General features: G+C 46.6%; 1 protein-coding gene across 1 annotated transcript in view; it reads left to right on the top strand.

Annotated features, from left to right (window-relative positions):
* The window catches only part of Synj (synaptojanin), a 61,196-nt gene that overhangs the window by 22,010 nt on the left and 22,923 nt on the right, over window positions 1-16,263 (top strand). The window contains exons 12-17 of the mRNA XM_037432447.2: window positions 326-508; window positions 6,731-6,836; window positions 9,869-10,009; window positions 10,863-11,055; window positions 13,039-13,197; window positions 14,851-15,004. Of these exons, the coding sequence (XP_037288344.2) occupies window positions 326-508; window positions 6,731-6,836; window positions 9,869-10,009; window positions 10,863-11,055; window positions 13,039-13,197; window positions 14,851-15,004 (936 nt within the window). The remainder of the gene's footprint in view (window positions 1-325; window positions 509-6,730; window positions 6,837-9,868; window positions 10,010-10,862; window positions 11,056-13,038; window positions 13,198-14,850; window positions 15,005-16,263) is intronic.

The following is a 16,263-nucleotide window of genomic DNA, read 5'->3' as shown; positions in this document are numbered from 1 at the left end:
GCTTTCTTCAAAACTTGGTTTGTCAAGTGTCTGGCTCTCTCTGTAGGCTATGCACTTTAATTTTACCAATTAGGAAAATTATAGGCCTCAGTAGATGACGTCAAAATTTACTTCAGGGTGACTGGTGCGAGAATCTCAGTGAGATGTCGCCGCCCACATTTTTTTTAATGTGGTTTCTTATTGCTAATAAAGCGTCTTGGGGGCAAGCGTTGTGTTTTTGTTTTCGTGGAAGAGTAGTGTACTGATGTGAGAAAACTTGTTTTTCTCTCTAGTGTCTCTTGAGATGAACCCCTCGACAATGGTACTATGTGTTGTGTGCTTCCAGTACCCCCCAGTGTTTTGAGGGCCATGTGCAGCCGGCAGCTGGAATACACAATTCCCCTCAAGGTCCGCGTAACAGTGGCCACGTGGAACGTCAATGGCGGGAAGCACTTCAACAGTGTCGTCTTCCGCAACCACCCCATGTCGGACTGGCTCGTCGACAATAGCGCAGTTGGCGGCGGATGCGGTGAGTCCGCTTAGTGCAGAAAAACGAACAAGCAAGCTTGTGGTAGTTGGCTGATGTTCATATTCAGATTCTTGTGACCTTTCGCCCATAGAGTTTCCTAAAATTAACTAGAGGGGACACTGGCGCTGCGATCGTTCAGCGACCACGAGAATTATGGGTATGACATGGATTTGAGTAGTCTTTGTGCATGTAGGGGGCAAACACACTTTTGGCTTGGTTTATTGCTGCGTTTTGGTTTTCTTCCGAAAAAAAAAAAAGTCAAACTGTTTTTGACTTCATGACCCGATTTGACGTGGTAAGCCTAAAAGATTAAGGTGGTAAAGCTTAACTGCTGAACATTTGCCAATTGCTGTTTCGTGACAGACCAGCTTCAAGCCACGCAAAGCCAGAATGAATGTAAAGCACGAAGACTAGGCAAATACATGTCATACCCATAATTCCCATGCTCGCTGAAGCGCTATGCGTTGCAGCTCCCATAGACACTAGTGCCAGAGTTCCCTCTAGTGTATATTTAGAAAACTCTATTGTAACAGCACGCATGATTAGACGATGATTTTAATCATATTGTGACGGAGCGAGGTCTTGGCTTACAGGACAGCGTCCACCGAGAGTCGGCAGCCGAACAAGATGTCTGAGTTGCCTCTCGTGCAAGCGCCTAACGCACAGGCGTCTTCTTCATCTTCGCTAAGTGCCACGCTTGCTCCTGTCGATGATGCACCGTAACATCACTCCCCTGCGGCGGAAGCGCCGTCACGGCGCTTAGTACGGCGGTGACGAACGAGGAGGGTGATACGGTTTCAGTCTGGAAACGTGTACAACGTCTGTCTGGAGTGAGGTGGTCGAAAAGGCATTGTTTAGGGGTGCGATCTCGTAGCTCACGTCACTAAGTTGCCGTAACACTTTGTAGGGGCCATGGTAGTGTGATAGTAGCTTCTCTGATAAGCCGACTTAGCGGTTTGGTGTCCAGAGAAGTACCAGAGACCCCGGCGAGAAGTGCACGCTTTGGTGGCGACTGTCATAGCGGTCTTTTTGCTGCGCTTGCGACAAGTGCAGCCGATCACGGGCAAGCTGACGGGCTGCATGGGCTCGAGAAACGACATCGCTGGCGTACTCAGTAGACAAGGGGGCAGCCGAAGGAAGGAGCGTGTCAAATGGTAATGCTGGATGTCGGCCAAATAGCAAATAAAACGGCGAATAACTAGCTGTGTCGTGCCGTGAAGAATTGTACGCGAACGTGACAAAGGGGAGTGCTTTGTCCCAGTCACGGTGATCTGGCGAAACGTACATTGACAGCATCTGCGTCAGCGTTCGGTTCAGACGCTCGGTCAATCCATTTGTCTGTGGATGATAAGCGGTGGTAAGCTTGTGCTCAGTGGAGCAGGCGCGGAGAATATCATCCACAACACGTGAAAGAAAGTACCTTCCTCGATCAGTAAGCAGCTGCCGCGGAGCGCCGTGATGAAGAATGACTTCATACAAGAGAAAGTCAGCGATGTCAGTGGAACAGCTTGTCGGCAGTGCTTTAGTGATGGCAAAGCGTGTGGCGTAGTCTGTGGCGACTGCAACCCATTTATTTCCGGAGGTGGACGTAGGAAACGGGCCCAACAGGTCAAGGCCAACACGGAAGAATGGTTCCGTTGGTATGTCAATGGGCTGTAGGAGGCCAGACGGTAGCACAGAGGGGCGCTTGCGGCGTTGGCAGCGGTCGCAAGCAGTGACGTAGCGAACCACAGAACGATACAGTCCGGGCCAGAAAAAGCGACGTCGCACACGATCGTAGGTACGAGAGACGCCTAGGTGACCGGCTGTAGGTACGTCATGTAGTTGTTCGAGAACGCTGGTACGCAGGTGATGGGGAAGCACGAGTAGTAATTCCGGGCCATCAGCGTTGAAGCTGCGACGGTACAGAATGTTGTCGTGCAGTTCGAACAGGCGAACGGAAGGGTCTGTCGGAGCAGAGGTCAGACGCTCGATAATGGAGAGTAACGACGGGTCACGTCGTTGTTCGGTGGAGATATCACCCAAAGCGTGGATGGAGAGAACGCAGGGGTCTGAATCAAGGTCTGTCAAGTCGGGCGTTTCAACCGGATAACGTGACAAACAGTCTGCGTCTGTGTGGAGGCGTCCCGACTTGTAGTGGACCACGAATGAGTATTCTTGCAGACGGAGCGCCCAGCGACCAAGACGTCCAGATGGGTCCTTTAGCGATGACAGCCAGCAAAGAGCGTGATGGTCCGTAACAACGGAAAAAGTTCGGCCATACAGGTAAGGCCTGAATTTCGCCACGGCCCACACTAAAGCTAGGCATTCACGCTCAGTGATGGAGAACTTCCGTTCGGCAGGTGAAAGAAGACGACTGGCGTAAGCAATCACGCGGTCCTTCCCGTGCTGTCGTTGGCCAAGGACCGCTCCAATTCCATGGCCACTGGCATCGGTCCGAAGCTCTGTAGGTGATGCTGGGTCGAAATGGGCCAGTACTGGTGGCGTAGTCAGCAGATGGATAAGAGCCGAAAAGGCGTCCGCTTGCTCTATACCCCATGCGAAGGGAACGTCCTTCTTTAAGAGATCAGTAAGCGGTCGAGCGATGTCGGCGAAGTTGCGGACAAATCGACGAAAATAGGAACATAGCCCTACAAAACTTCGGACGTTCTTGGTTGAGCGTGGTTCAGTAAATTGTTGTACTGCTCGCACCTTTTCGGGATCTGGTTGAACACCATCGGCACTGACAAGGTGGCCGAGTATGGTGATTTGGCGACGTCCGAAATGGCATTTTGCAGAATTGAGCTGGAGAGTAGCTCTTCGAAAAACGTCCAGAACAGCTGACAGACGTGTTATATGGCTGTCAAAGGTGGGCGAAAAGACGATGACATCGTCTAAATAACATAAGCAGATGGACCACTTATATCCTCGGAGAAGGGAGTCCATCATGCGCTCGAAAGTTGCCGGCGCATTACACAGTCCCAACGGCATGACTTTGAACTGGTAGAGGCCGTCGGGCGTAACGAAAGCGGTTTTTTCACGATCCATGGGGTCGACGGAAATTTGCCAATAGCCGGATCGAAGGTCGATAGAAGAAAAGTATTGGGCACCATGGAGGCAATCGAGGGCGTCATCAATCCGAGGCAAAGGGTAGACATCTTTGTGGGTCACTTTGTTTAAATGGCGATAGTCCACGCAAAAGCGCCAGCTGCCATCTTTCTTCTGAACGAGCACGACTGGGGAGGCCCAGGGGCTGGATGAGGGTTCTATTACGTCTTTAGTAATCATTTTATCCACTTCATTTTGAATTACTTGGCGTTCCTTGTGAGATACGCGATATGGACGCCGCCGTATAGGACTGGCATTACCAGTGTTGATCCGGTGAGTCACTGCAGTTGTTTGGCTGAGAGGGCGGTGGTCAAAGTCGAAAACGTCTCTATATGATGTTAGCAGACTACGGAGGCTGGCAGCTTGCACTGCAGTGAGGTCGGGAGCAATCATCTTGTTAATGTCATCTGCAGGCAGAGTGTAATTGCGGCCAAGACAGGGGGATGTAGTACCGGTGTCCAAACCAGTAACGTTGCAGCTGTCAAGTGGAGATAGGGTGGCCAAAGACATGTCTTGCGGAATAACTTGAGTCAAGAGACTCACGTTGAGTAGTGGTATAACCACTGTATTATTAGCGACGGCGACAACAGTGTGAGCAAGGGCGACGTCTCGGGCCATCAGTACGTCGACTATAGGAGTGACGAGGTAGTCACCGTCGGGCACATGACGTGAGCACGACAAAGTGACATATGTAGCAGCTTGCAGGGGCAAGCGAACGTGGTGACGAGAGCGTAAACGGGGAGAATAGTCTGCTGGAAAATCGGCAAACTGCGGCAGTTCAAGCTGAAGAGCACCAGTGGCACAATCAATGAGCGCAGAATGACGTGACAGGAAGTCCAAACCAAGTATTAGGTCATGAGGACACATTTCAATGACGGCAAACTGAACTAATGTAGGATGACCAGCAATGGACACACGGGCCGTGCACATCCCTTGAACATCAGGGGTCCTCCCATCAGCGACACGAAGTTTGTGGGAAGCGGCAGGCGTGAGCACTTTATGTAGGCGTCGGCGAAGGTTCGCACTCATTACAGAAATGTGCGCTCCAGTATCTATAAGGGCAGAAATAGGCGCACCGTCAACGGCAACGTCTAACAAATTTTGTCTCGTCGGAAGCGTCAAGAGAGGATTTGTGGAGGGAGTCGAAGATGCAGCGTCACCTCCGGGCGCTGCACCGTTTAGTTTTCCGGGTAGGCAGGAGCGGGGTTGAATGGAGATGACGGCCTGCGAGTCTGCGGTGAGCGAGACGACTGGCGACGTCCTGGAGGCGAACGCGACTGATGACCATGCGGTGACGGAGATCGGCTGTTGAACCTTCGGTAGTTGTTTTGCGGAGAAGGCTGCACGGCAGACGCGAAGCGGGTGCTGTCCTGTCGGTAGTGAGGTTGAGATGAAGTCCGAGGTGGCGAGGACCAGCGGTAATTGCAGTAACGGACGACATGACCGATACGGTGGCAATGAAAACAAATTGGTCGATTGTCGACGGTTCTCCACGCCGCAGGGTCGCGAGATCGGGCCGTGAACTGCTGCTCGCGATAGGACGAGGGTGGACGCCATGAAGCTCGCTGCGGGCTGGGCAAAGCGCACACCGAGGGAATACCTATGCTGGCAAGTTCTTGGCGGACGATGGCTTGAACCATGTTAGCAGTGAGTGGGGTGGTGTCACTTGCAGCGGTGTGAGCCGGAGCAGAGGCAATGGCTTCAAGTTCGCGCCGTACAATTCGGGTCACCTGATCTGATGAATCTAGAGGTGGTGGCTGTGTTCTTGCACGGTCTTCGCAAGATGATGTTGCAGCCGTATTCGGAAGGCGGGTGAACACGCTGTTAATCCGCCGGCTCTTCGCTTGCTCAAAGCGCCGACATTCTTTTATAATGGCGTCCACTGTAGAAAAATTTTTGCAGATGAGGAGGTTGAATGCGTCATCCGCAATCCCCTTAAGAATATGCCCGACCTTGTCAGCCTCCGGCATATCGGCATTGGCTTTGCGACACAACGACAACACATCTTCTATATAGGAGACGTAAGACTCGGTCGAGGTCTGCGCCCGAGACGCGAGCATTTTGTTCGCGGCCATTTTTCTTCCAATCGGCTTTCCGAACAGGTCTAGCATTTTCTCCCTGCACACTGCCCAACTCACAAGTTCTGTTTCATGGTTCTCATACCACGATTTGGCGGTTCCCCTAAGATAGAATAACAGGTTTGCCAGCATAAGAGTCGGGCCCCATCGGTATCGAGTACTCACACGTTCGTACTCTGCCAGCCAATCTTCAACGTCAACTTCATCTGGATCGCCGGAACCGCTGAACGTGCCAGGATCCCGCGGGGGTTCGAGCACAAAGGTTGTGGTCGCAGAAGGAGATGTAGTTACCGCATCATCTCCGGCCGCAGGAACACCAGGAGCAGATGCAGACGCCGTACTCTCCGTCATCGTTGTGGAATGACCCTTCAAACGTCGGCCGCTGCGAAGTTCCGTTGCGAGGTGGTTACCCAGCACGCTTCCACCAAATGTGACGGAGCGAGGTCTTGGCTTACAGGACAGCGTCCACCGAGAGTCGGCAGCCGAACAAGATGTCTGAGTTGCCTCTCGTGCAAGCGCCTAACGCACAGGCGTCTTCTTCATCTTCGCTAAGTGCCACGCTTGCTCCTGTCGATGATGCACCGTAACAATATTTCTTAAATTTAGGTATATTTAAACCCTTTATACACAAAATAAAGAGAACTCAGAGGCATGAGGTCTTCAAGTTTATTGGTCATTTACTGCTGATTAGACCTTTTAAAGAAATAGGAAATGGTCAACTGCTTCTTTTGCTATGTGTGGCTTCAACATGAAGCTATCTATGCCAGCAAAATCAGTTAGTTCATTTTCAGAGTTTTCAGTTGCTGTCATAAATAGCGGGATGCCTTGCGTGTCACTTCTGTAGCCACCATGTACTCGCTGGATTTACTGATGCAAATATCAACTGCACTTGCAAAAGGTGCTTATGACAACCATACTTGTCAGCAGTACACGGAAGGTTAGAGCAGAAGTTTCTTGGTACCTGCACCTTCGAGGTGCAGTTAACAGTTCCAGCTTTCGTGCTGTCTGTTCTTTAGTGATGTAATGCGCTTGCTCTGTTGTTGTTTTTTCCTCCCAGCCCTCGTGGATGTCAGCCACCAAGTTGACACCACGCTGGCCGACATTTATGCCATCGGCTTTCAGGAAATCGTTGACCTGAATGCACAGAACATCGTTAATGCGAGGTGAGGAAGCTTTAACGTACTCGATAGTTATAGTGCAAGAACAAAATGACGACACAGAGACAAGAAGGACACGAAGGACACGAGCGCTCGTGTCCTTCGTGTCCTTCTTGTCTCTGTGTCGTCATTTTGTTCTCGCGCTATAACTATCGTCATGACATACCAACTAGCCCAAGCTGCCACACTTTTAACGTACTCGTTTCGCATAAATTCTCGTATCAGCATGGTTGGTTGTGAGCGAAAAATGATCACCTTATGCGTGACTTAAAGATCGAGAAGGATGCAAATAAAATTTTAAAATCCTGGATCCAAGTGGGGATGGAACTCGGATCGTTTGCGTGGCAAGCGGATGTTCTACCACGCAGCCATGCGTCTGCTTGTGAATACAGTGAATAAACTTTCTCTGCTTGGAAATACAGTGAAAGTAACGCATGCTTTACAAACACACGCACCCTGTATACACGCTTCACAATACAACATGAAATATTACAGTAATAATGCGTGTTACAAGCGCCCATTTCCATTGGGCCTGAGAACATGATATTATTATGACTGTGGTTTAAAGTCGGTAACCCACTACAAAAGGCACTCATGCTACTGCGCCTATTTTCTTAAGGCTACACTGTGGGTGCATAGCAAATTCGAAGAGGTTTCGTGCACTAAGTGTTTGAAGTACGCACTAGGAACAAGATGTCGCTATCGCGTTCGACTTCTAAAGGCGAAGCTTTAGGGTCCCCTGATATTTTAACTGCATGACCACTTTCTTTCATTGCTTCGAATTTGGTGCTTGTTGCAAGAGCACTTGAAGAATGACAGGCCGATCAGCTTGCTCTCTGTAGTATACAAGCTATTTACAATGGTAATTGCTAACAGAGTAAAGAAAACATTAGAATTCAATCAACCAAAGGAACAAGCAGGATTTCGAACAGGCTACTCAACAATTGACCACATTCATACTATCAATCAGGTAATAGAGAAATGCTCAGAGTATAACCAACCACTATACATAGCCTTCATAGATTACGAGAAGGCGTTTGATTCGGTAGAAATATCAGCCGTCATGCAGACACTGCGGAATCAGGGCGTAGATGAAGTATATATAAACATTCTGGAAGAAATCTACAGGGGATCAACTGCTACCATAGTGCTTCATAAAGAAAGCAACAGAATACCAATCAAGAAGGGTGTAAGGCAGGGGGACATAATCTTCCCAATGCTATTTACCGCATGCTTACAGGAGGTTTTCAGAAGCCTAGAATGGGAACAGTTAGGGATAAGAGTTAATGGAGAATACCTTAGTAGGTAACCTGCGCTTCGCCGATGACATTGCATTGCTGAGTAACTCGGGGGACGAATTGCAACTCATGATTACGGAGTTAGACAAGGAGAGCAGAAAGGTTGGTCTTAAAATTAATCTGCAGAAAACGATAGTAATGTACAACAACCTCGGAAAGGAGCAGCGCTTCGAGATAGGTAATAGTGCACTTGAAGTTGTAAAAGACTATGTCTACTTAGGGCAGGTAATAACCGCAGAGCCTAACCACGAGATTGAAGTAACTAGAAGAATAAGAATGGGGTGGAGCACATTTGGCAAGCACTCTCAAATTATGACAGGTAGATTGCCACTATCCCTCAAGAGGAAGGTATATAACAGCTGTATCTTGCCGGTACTTTGCTACGGAGTAGAAACCTGGAGACTTACAAAGAGGGTTCAGCTTAAATTGAGGACGACGCCGCGAGCGATGGAAAGAAAAATGGTAGGTGTAACCTTAAGAGACAAGAAGAGAGCAGAGTGGATTAGGGGACAAACGGGGGTTAAGGATATCATAGTTGAAATAAAGAAGAGGAAATGGACATGGGCCGGGCATGTAGCGCGTAGACAGGACAACCGCTGGTCATTAAGGGTAACTGACTGGATTCCCAGAGAAGGCAAGCGGGTTAGGGGGAGACAGAAGGTTAGGTGGGCAGATAAGATTAAGAAGTTTGCGGGTATAAATTGGCAGCAGCAAGCACAGGACCGGGTTAACTGGCGGAACATGGGAGAGGCCTTTGTCCTGCAGTGGACGTAGTCAGGCTGATGATGATGAGGATGCAAGAACAAAATAGTGATTGCTGTTCGTGTTGTTGATTTCTCGAGGTTAGCCTAATATATTTGACTACAAAGTTTATTTTTTCGAAGGTCTGTTATGGATCTATAAATAAAGTTCTTCATACCGTAAGGCCTGCTATGGCTTATCTCTTTTTGAGTAGATAGTAAATTTGGTTTTTGTTTAAAAAAAAGAGGCCATTTCGAGATCTTAGAGCACATTCGTGGCATATTGGAGTGGTGTATGCACTAGCATTCATCATCAAAAAGATAGCACTGATAATTTTCTTCTCATTTGCCACTTTTGGTAATCATATCAAATAAATGTCACATTGTACCTGAAAGGCAGCGCATGCTTCTAGTGAAACACACTTCCTCTCTGCACTTCCGTGTTTAAAGGATGCCCTATTACACTCAACCGCCCGGCTACAAAGCTATAAGAAACTTTTTTGCTAGGTAGAATGCAAACTCACCTGCACCAGGGGGAGCTAGAAGAGAGGAGGAAGTGCAGCAGTGTTTGGCTTTGTGTAGCTGCACACTGATCTTATCCACTACTCAAAGATGTAGCCTCTTGTAGGCAAACACAGCTTGTAAAATGTACAAGTGCTTTGTTACCTCAATACAGTGACTTCTTGTCACGTGCAAACACGAATGGCTGAGTTTTGCCTCTTCCTCTGTGGCAGATTGCATGTTCAACTTAGATTAAACATTATACTAGCAAACCTGATTCTAGTATGTGCAAGTATTTTGTTTCAAGATCTAATTTGGCATTCTTTGACTACATGTCTGTTATGTCATAGAACACTGCATCATCGTAATCTACTTGAAATGTCCCAAAGCGTGGAATGGACATCCCCCCCCCCCCCCCCTCCCACATTAAGCCATGTTCTGGCTGGCCTTTCGTTTATACAATTTTTTATTTCGCTATTTTTCTCTCCACACTGTACAGCTCTTCCAGCCAGAAGGAGTGGATGGTAGAACTCCAGAAGACCATCAGCCAGAAACAAAAATACGTGCTGCTCACTTCGGCGCAGTTGGTCGGCGTCTGCCTGTTCATTTTTGTACGGCCCGAGCATGCCGCCTACATCAGGTCAGTACAAATCTAGAGCCGTATTTTACCTGCTCCAGAACATAATCGTATTCAGGGGTGCAACAGCTGCGCCAATTGGGCCAAGATGAGCCTAAAGCCATGGAATTTATTAAACTTTCACCATGCTACACCCAAATGCCTGACCAGCCTCAAGATTTTCTCGGTTGCGTTAACCAGTATAGCTAAAGACGGAGGCAGTGTTTGCCGTGCAGCTCCAGCGTTATCATCTAATCCATCAAAATTGCCTAAAAGAATGTCGGCATGTTCTGTGTTGGCCACCTACAAACTATGTTTCTCTTCTACTTACAGTGCTGCTCTACATGGACAATTGAAAACTAATCCAGAAGCTCTCTGCATAACAAAAGTTATCGATATGCTGACAGCGTATTCGATGAAAAGAATGCCCATTTGCCTGCCTGCCAACTCTACCAATTTGCCCGGGATACTCCCGAATGTTTGGCAGCCTTCCGAATTGTGCGTCGGAAGGCTTGATTTTGTAAATTTGTAGAGTGACCACCACTGAATGTTGTTGGTCTGAGGTTCGATCGGCAAACCAGGACAATTTTTTCTTCAGCTACAGGCTTTTTTTTTCTGAGAAGTCCGTATGGATTTCTTTGTGGCTTTAAGCAACAAACGGGTGGTTGTCAATTGTGTCTTTCATGACCTTCCCATCACCTTGCGGCGTTCCTGAGCACTCATTCGCAAGATTCGCAGTATGTGTAAATAAATGAATGGAGCAATAAGTGAATGTTAAAGCTCTCTAAGCTCTGCAAAGTATGATAAACAGTTTTACATCTGTTAGGCATAGAAAAGTTATTATTGTATTATTACAAACCTTGCTCGTCTTTTGCAGGGATGTGGCGGTGGACACGGTCAAGACAGGCTTGGGAGGAGCGACAGGAAACAAGGGCGGAGTGGCCATTCGGTTGCTCTTCCACAGCACTTCGTTGTGCTTCGTGTGTGCCCACTTTGCTGCTGGACAGTCCAAAGTGTCAGAACGGAATGCTGACTATGCCGAGATCACACGCAAGGTCTCCTTTCCCATGGTGAGGACTCGCTGCACGTTCGGTGACACGCGGCCAACAAATGTTTATGCTTCCTTTCTTGGCCCTGCGATCAAAAGGAAGATGTGGCGGTCACGGCTGCAGAGGTTGTATACAGCATGTTGATGAATAAATGCGGCCTGTTAGACACTCCTTCATAAGCTTGGTGGTGCAGCAAACTGACGCACAGTGCGCTGCACTTGGAGCTGATAAAGCCTCAGTTCCGAATAACTCTTTTTATTTTGCGGCAAAGTATTGTTAATCTACTGTGTAACATTGTTGTAATTGTAGTAGTAGTCGTCGTAGTCACCCAGGTCACGTGACCTGAGAGAGCAGAGAAGAAAAAAAAAAGAAATAGGGGTGATGATGATGATAATGTTCACTCGCATACAGTCCCGTGCTTACAGCTTTGCTGTCGGACTGTTTCAATGATGTGGAACTGGCTCCAATTTCTCAAATGTTATTTTAATATTGATGTAGTCTTCAAAACAATCATTTTTCTTTAGAGAGAATGATGTTGGTATCAGCCATGGGTATCTCATTGTCAGTAGCTCACGTTCTTTTCTCGATAGTACTGACCCTAGCAAAATAGCGAGATCGCCAAAAACACGGTGCAAGGCAGCAATCTAAGTTACTGACCCCCTAGTGATGCAAAAATTAGCACAGAGCAAAGTTTAGTAGAATATCGAGAACCAAGTGCTCACTGTGAAGTGACACGCTGGATTTAATTTGAGTTACTGTTTATAATTTCATCTGGACGTACCTCTAGATACAGCCAGGTAAACGAAAAGGAAGATAGGTACTCAAGGAAAGGCCTCTTATGTTGCTGAAAGCATCAGTAGCCGACGCAATGGTTTTTCGTTGCATGCATGGAGATAGCAGCACTGTAATGGTAACGTGTCAGCGTTCCAGCGACCAACATATGTATCAGGGAAGCATTGGAGAGCTCGATTGATGGCTCTTTAATGCTTTAATAACTTCATGGCTCTTTAACGAATGCTATTCATTGAAGCTTTTTATTTCTAGTATACAGATTTTTTTTTGTTTAGCTTTCTTTGAGTAAGTGGAAGACAGGAGGGTTGTAAGCATTTTGGCTGCCGTATTAAACTTCTGGGCAGTTTTGAGCATAAGCCCCTTTGCCAACCTTTTCTGCATTATCCCGATGTCGACCGGGGGGGGGGGGGTGCTCGATCGATTTACCATGGTAGGATGTAAGAATGGGCTTGTTGGTGGTCATACATTGTAAAAACTTGTGGCGAGCGAAAGATACGTGCTAAGAAAGACAACAGTAGGTCTTCCTTAGTGCGTACCTTTTTCCTGTGCCACAAGTTCCCGTGGTACTTGTCGAGTCGTGGCATTTGATTCACGCAATTAGTGCACCCCACTGTATTCCTAGGGTTAACTTTATGTTTCACAGGTAACCGAAGAAGGTCTAGGAGGCAATGTGGATAGAAGCGCGGCGTTGAAATCTGTGCCACCTGGTGCCGCAATGTTGCAGTGGTCTTAATCTTTCAATTAACAACCTATTTTAGTTAATTAATCTATATTAATGCTTAACTTTAATTATTTCTGTTTTTAAGAAGACTTTTGTTGGGTACTGAACACTTGCAGTCAGGAAAAAAAGTCGGCCTATCACTTGATGTAGTGAACAAAAACTAAGAGGTTTATTCCAGGTGGTATAAAACTACATGCTATGCAGGTTCCCAGCTTAGTGGCACGTAGACTGGGTCTTGTTGCTTCATACATGCTGCTCTATAGAGGGAATAGTGAGTGGCCATGGTTGCTCAACGACACTTTTGGATCACTCTAACGATGGCCAGACAAAACACTCATTATGAATATTCGGAAAAGTAGAAGAGCTCAACTGGGTTTACTTGGAAGAGAAATGAGAGTGTCAGCGTATGGGCTCGTGCCGCTTAAAAAATGAAACATTTGCGAACGACGTTTCTGAATTAGCATTACCGGTCTGTTGGTTCCACTGCGCAGGGGAGGACATTGAATTCCCACGACTACGTTTTCTGGTGCGGGGACTTCAACTATCGTGTGGACTTGGAGAACGAAGAGGTTAAGGACCTGGTCAAGCAGGGAAACTGGGCAGAGCTGCTCAAGCACGATCAGCTCAGAGTGCAGCAGCAGCAGGGGCAGGTCAGTCGACGGAAGCTGTGGAAACTATCCTCCCACTTGTCTCGTTGTTCTGTCGTGGGAAAACAATTGCGATAACAGTGAAATGCGAGGCTTAACACCTCATTTGACTTGAGGAATACAGCAGAACCTCATTGATACATTCCTGCGTAATAAGATTTCTTGGCTCCTACGATCGAAATCGCAAAAACTAGCTCCAAGTGCCCCCTTGGAGCTGTGTGTTAACATGTTCTGCTTAACTCGTTCCCAGAAAATATGATTATTCGGCCGCACTGTTCGGCACTGCGGCAAACTGAAGTTGTACGATACATTCTGCGGGCAAAAATTCTCATTAATGTGTGGGAAAAAAAAACACTCTTGAGTGCTTGTGAAGGGCCAAGTGGCAGACTGCCACCGCGTGGCGATGGTGGTTTCTTTGCTGCGCTCAGTTGTCCCTCCCCCTCCCCACACACGCACACACACACTGACTTTTCTGAGCCCTCAAAAGCTTCAAACGGTTCTCCAAAAATGCCCGTTATTTTCTGTTGTGTTGCACAATGGTTTTCTTTCTCAACTGGCACCTTGGCAAAAAATTTAGGGATACCGTATTTACTCGCATAATCTTCGCATCTTTTTTTTTTTTTTTCACGGAAAATTGATGAAAAACTAGGGGGTGCGAGAATTATGTGAAGAAAGTTTTTACGGAAATGTTCAGAGCGAAAAAAAAATGAAGTGGTTGGTTTAATGGTTGATCTATTAGTGGATTGATTTTTTTTTTAGATTTCAAACCAACATTGGGGTTATGACGGACATCAAATGTAGTGTAGACCTTAAACTAAATGTACAAGCAGGAATATTCGAATCATAGTGTTAATTATGATGATTGATTGATTGATTGATCGATTGATTGATTGATGAGGTTTCAAGCAACACTGATGTTATGAGAGATGGAAGAAATGGTTCAGGGCCGAAATTAAGTACACTGTGCTACAACTGACCAAAGATATCATCTGATTATTGCTTCACTGATCAAAGGATTCTATTGATTATTTAGATTTTAAAGAAACAGTGAGGCTATGAGAAGGGAAAATAGTATGGCCCCTGGAATGTGCATGTATACTGAAATGGCCCAAGTGTAACATCATACCGGAATATTTATTTACTTATTTGTTTATATTTCAGAGCAACACTCACTTTATGTACTACGTCAAATATATGTGCACCACACGATCACAGCTTGGGGACAATGCAAAAGTTATGCAAGCATTACGTGATTAGATAATTGGTTTTCAGCGTGAACATTTAGAAACAAAACTCGGTGTAGAGAAAATTGTTCTTGAAAAGAGATCAGGATAAGTTTCACGAACCAATCACGTTCCATTTGAGAAACTGCCACATTTCAGCCAGCCCTCACAAAAGTTATTTATGCTGAAGAGAATGTATGTAGGCAGAAAGCACAAATACGGCTTATAAATATATGAAAGGCTGAGTATCTTTTCAGTGGGTCCACTGAAAGTGGCAAAGCTTTCGAATTATTACATTGTAATGTAACCCTGTTTCTGTGTATTATCGGCACGCATTTGTCTATCAGTTGTTTCAGTTCTGCATGGACTTTTATTTCCTTCAGATATACTTATGCATCCTTGCACATGACCGCTTGTCTTCTTCGGACAACAGGTGTTCAAGAACTTCATAGAAGGGGAGATCAACTTTGCACCCACCTACAAGTACGATCTCTTCTCGGACGACTACGACACGAGCGATAAGTGCCGGGTCCCAGCATGGACGGATCGAATACTGTATCGCAGGCGGCGGCTACTTTCGGAGACTGGTGGGTAGATCAACTGGCTTCATAAATTATTTAAAGGGGCACTAAAGAATAAAAGATTTCTCTTGTGTTAGTAAATTAGCCTTTCGTTATACAGTAGACTCTCGTTAAACGGAACCTAAATAGGCCAGTAAAGTGTGTTCCATTTAACAGGAGTTTTGTTTACTGAGAGATGGCTAGGGGCACACAATGCAAGAACGAAACTAATCTTGTCAGAAGCATTTGTTCCATTTAAGCAGCAGTTCTATTAAACAGATTTCCATTTACTGAGAGTCTACTGTACTGCTAGCACCATATTTATGGCAAGACAACATTTGGTACGCCAGAAAGAAATGTATAAAGAGAAGACAAGACATGTCGCAGCCTTCAGGTTGCTGGACCAATTCGCTGGTGCATCAAAACTTTCAATGGCATCTTCTGGGGCCCTGCGTAAACCTTTATCGATGAAGATAACTTCATGTGCCATGTTTAGGGAAGTTTTTCTGAGCCAGTGTGGACAAAATGTGAAATTGTCCAACTGTAACATAATGTTTTGATTGACTGAATGAATGATTGAACTCTTTTGAAGTCGTCGTTGTTGTTCACTTATCGATAGTGGCGCACACCCACCATGGGGGATTGGCCAAGAATCGAGTGGTTTTAAAAATTACTGTTCAGATTTGGAATAATGGAGGTATAACAGAAAGATTACTGATAGCCTGGGAAAATGTGGTGCTTAATGTAATACATGCAAATATTTACATAAACGAATTTATTTTATGAATAGAGCAATATTCTGATTTTTACACTTGTATAATTTCGTGGACATGTTAGGATAATCAAAGAGGTTAATTAGTCAACCTATTAGTTTTATCAATATAGTCCCAGACGGCCGCGCATACTGTCGCATTAGAGAAACCAGAAATGGAAGCTCCAAAAGATTGATTGATTGATTGATATGTGGGGTTTAACGTCCCAAAACCACCATATGATTATGAGAGACGCCGTAGTGGAGGGCTCCGGAAATTTCGACCACCTGGGGTTCTTTAACGTGCACCCAAATCTGAGCACACGGGCCTACAACATTTCCGCCTCCATCGGAAATGCAGCCGCCGTAGCCGGGATTCGAACCCGCGACCTGGGGGTCAGCAGCCGAGTACCTTAGCCACTAGACCGCCGCGGCGGGGCAAGCTCCAAAAGATGAAATGACTGGCACAGATAAGTCCATACCGATACCACGTACCCGCAGGTCGCGGGATCGAATCCCGGCTACGGCGGCTGCA

This window comes from Rhipicephalus microplus, chromosome 10, assembly GCF_043290135.1.
Source record: "Rhipicephalus microplus isolate Deutch F79 chromosome 10, USDA_Rmic, whole genome shotgun sequence".
In the NCBI taxonomy this organism is placed as follows: Eukaryota; Metazoa; Arthropoda; class Arachnida; order Ixodida; family Ixodidae; genus Rhipicephalus; species Rhipicephalus microplus.
This window is presented reverse-complemented; position numbering and strand designations above follow the sequence as displayed.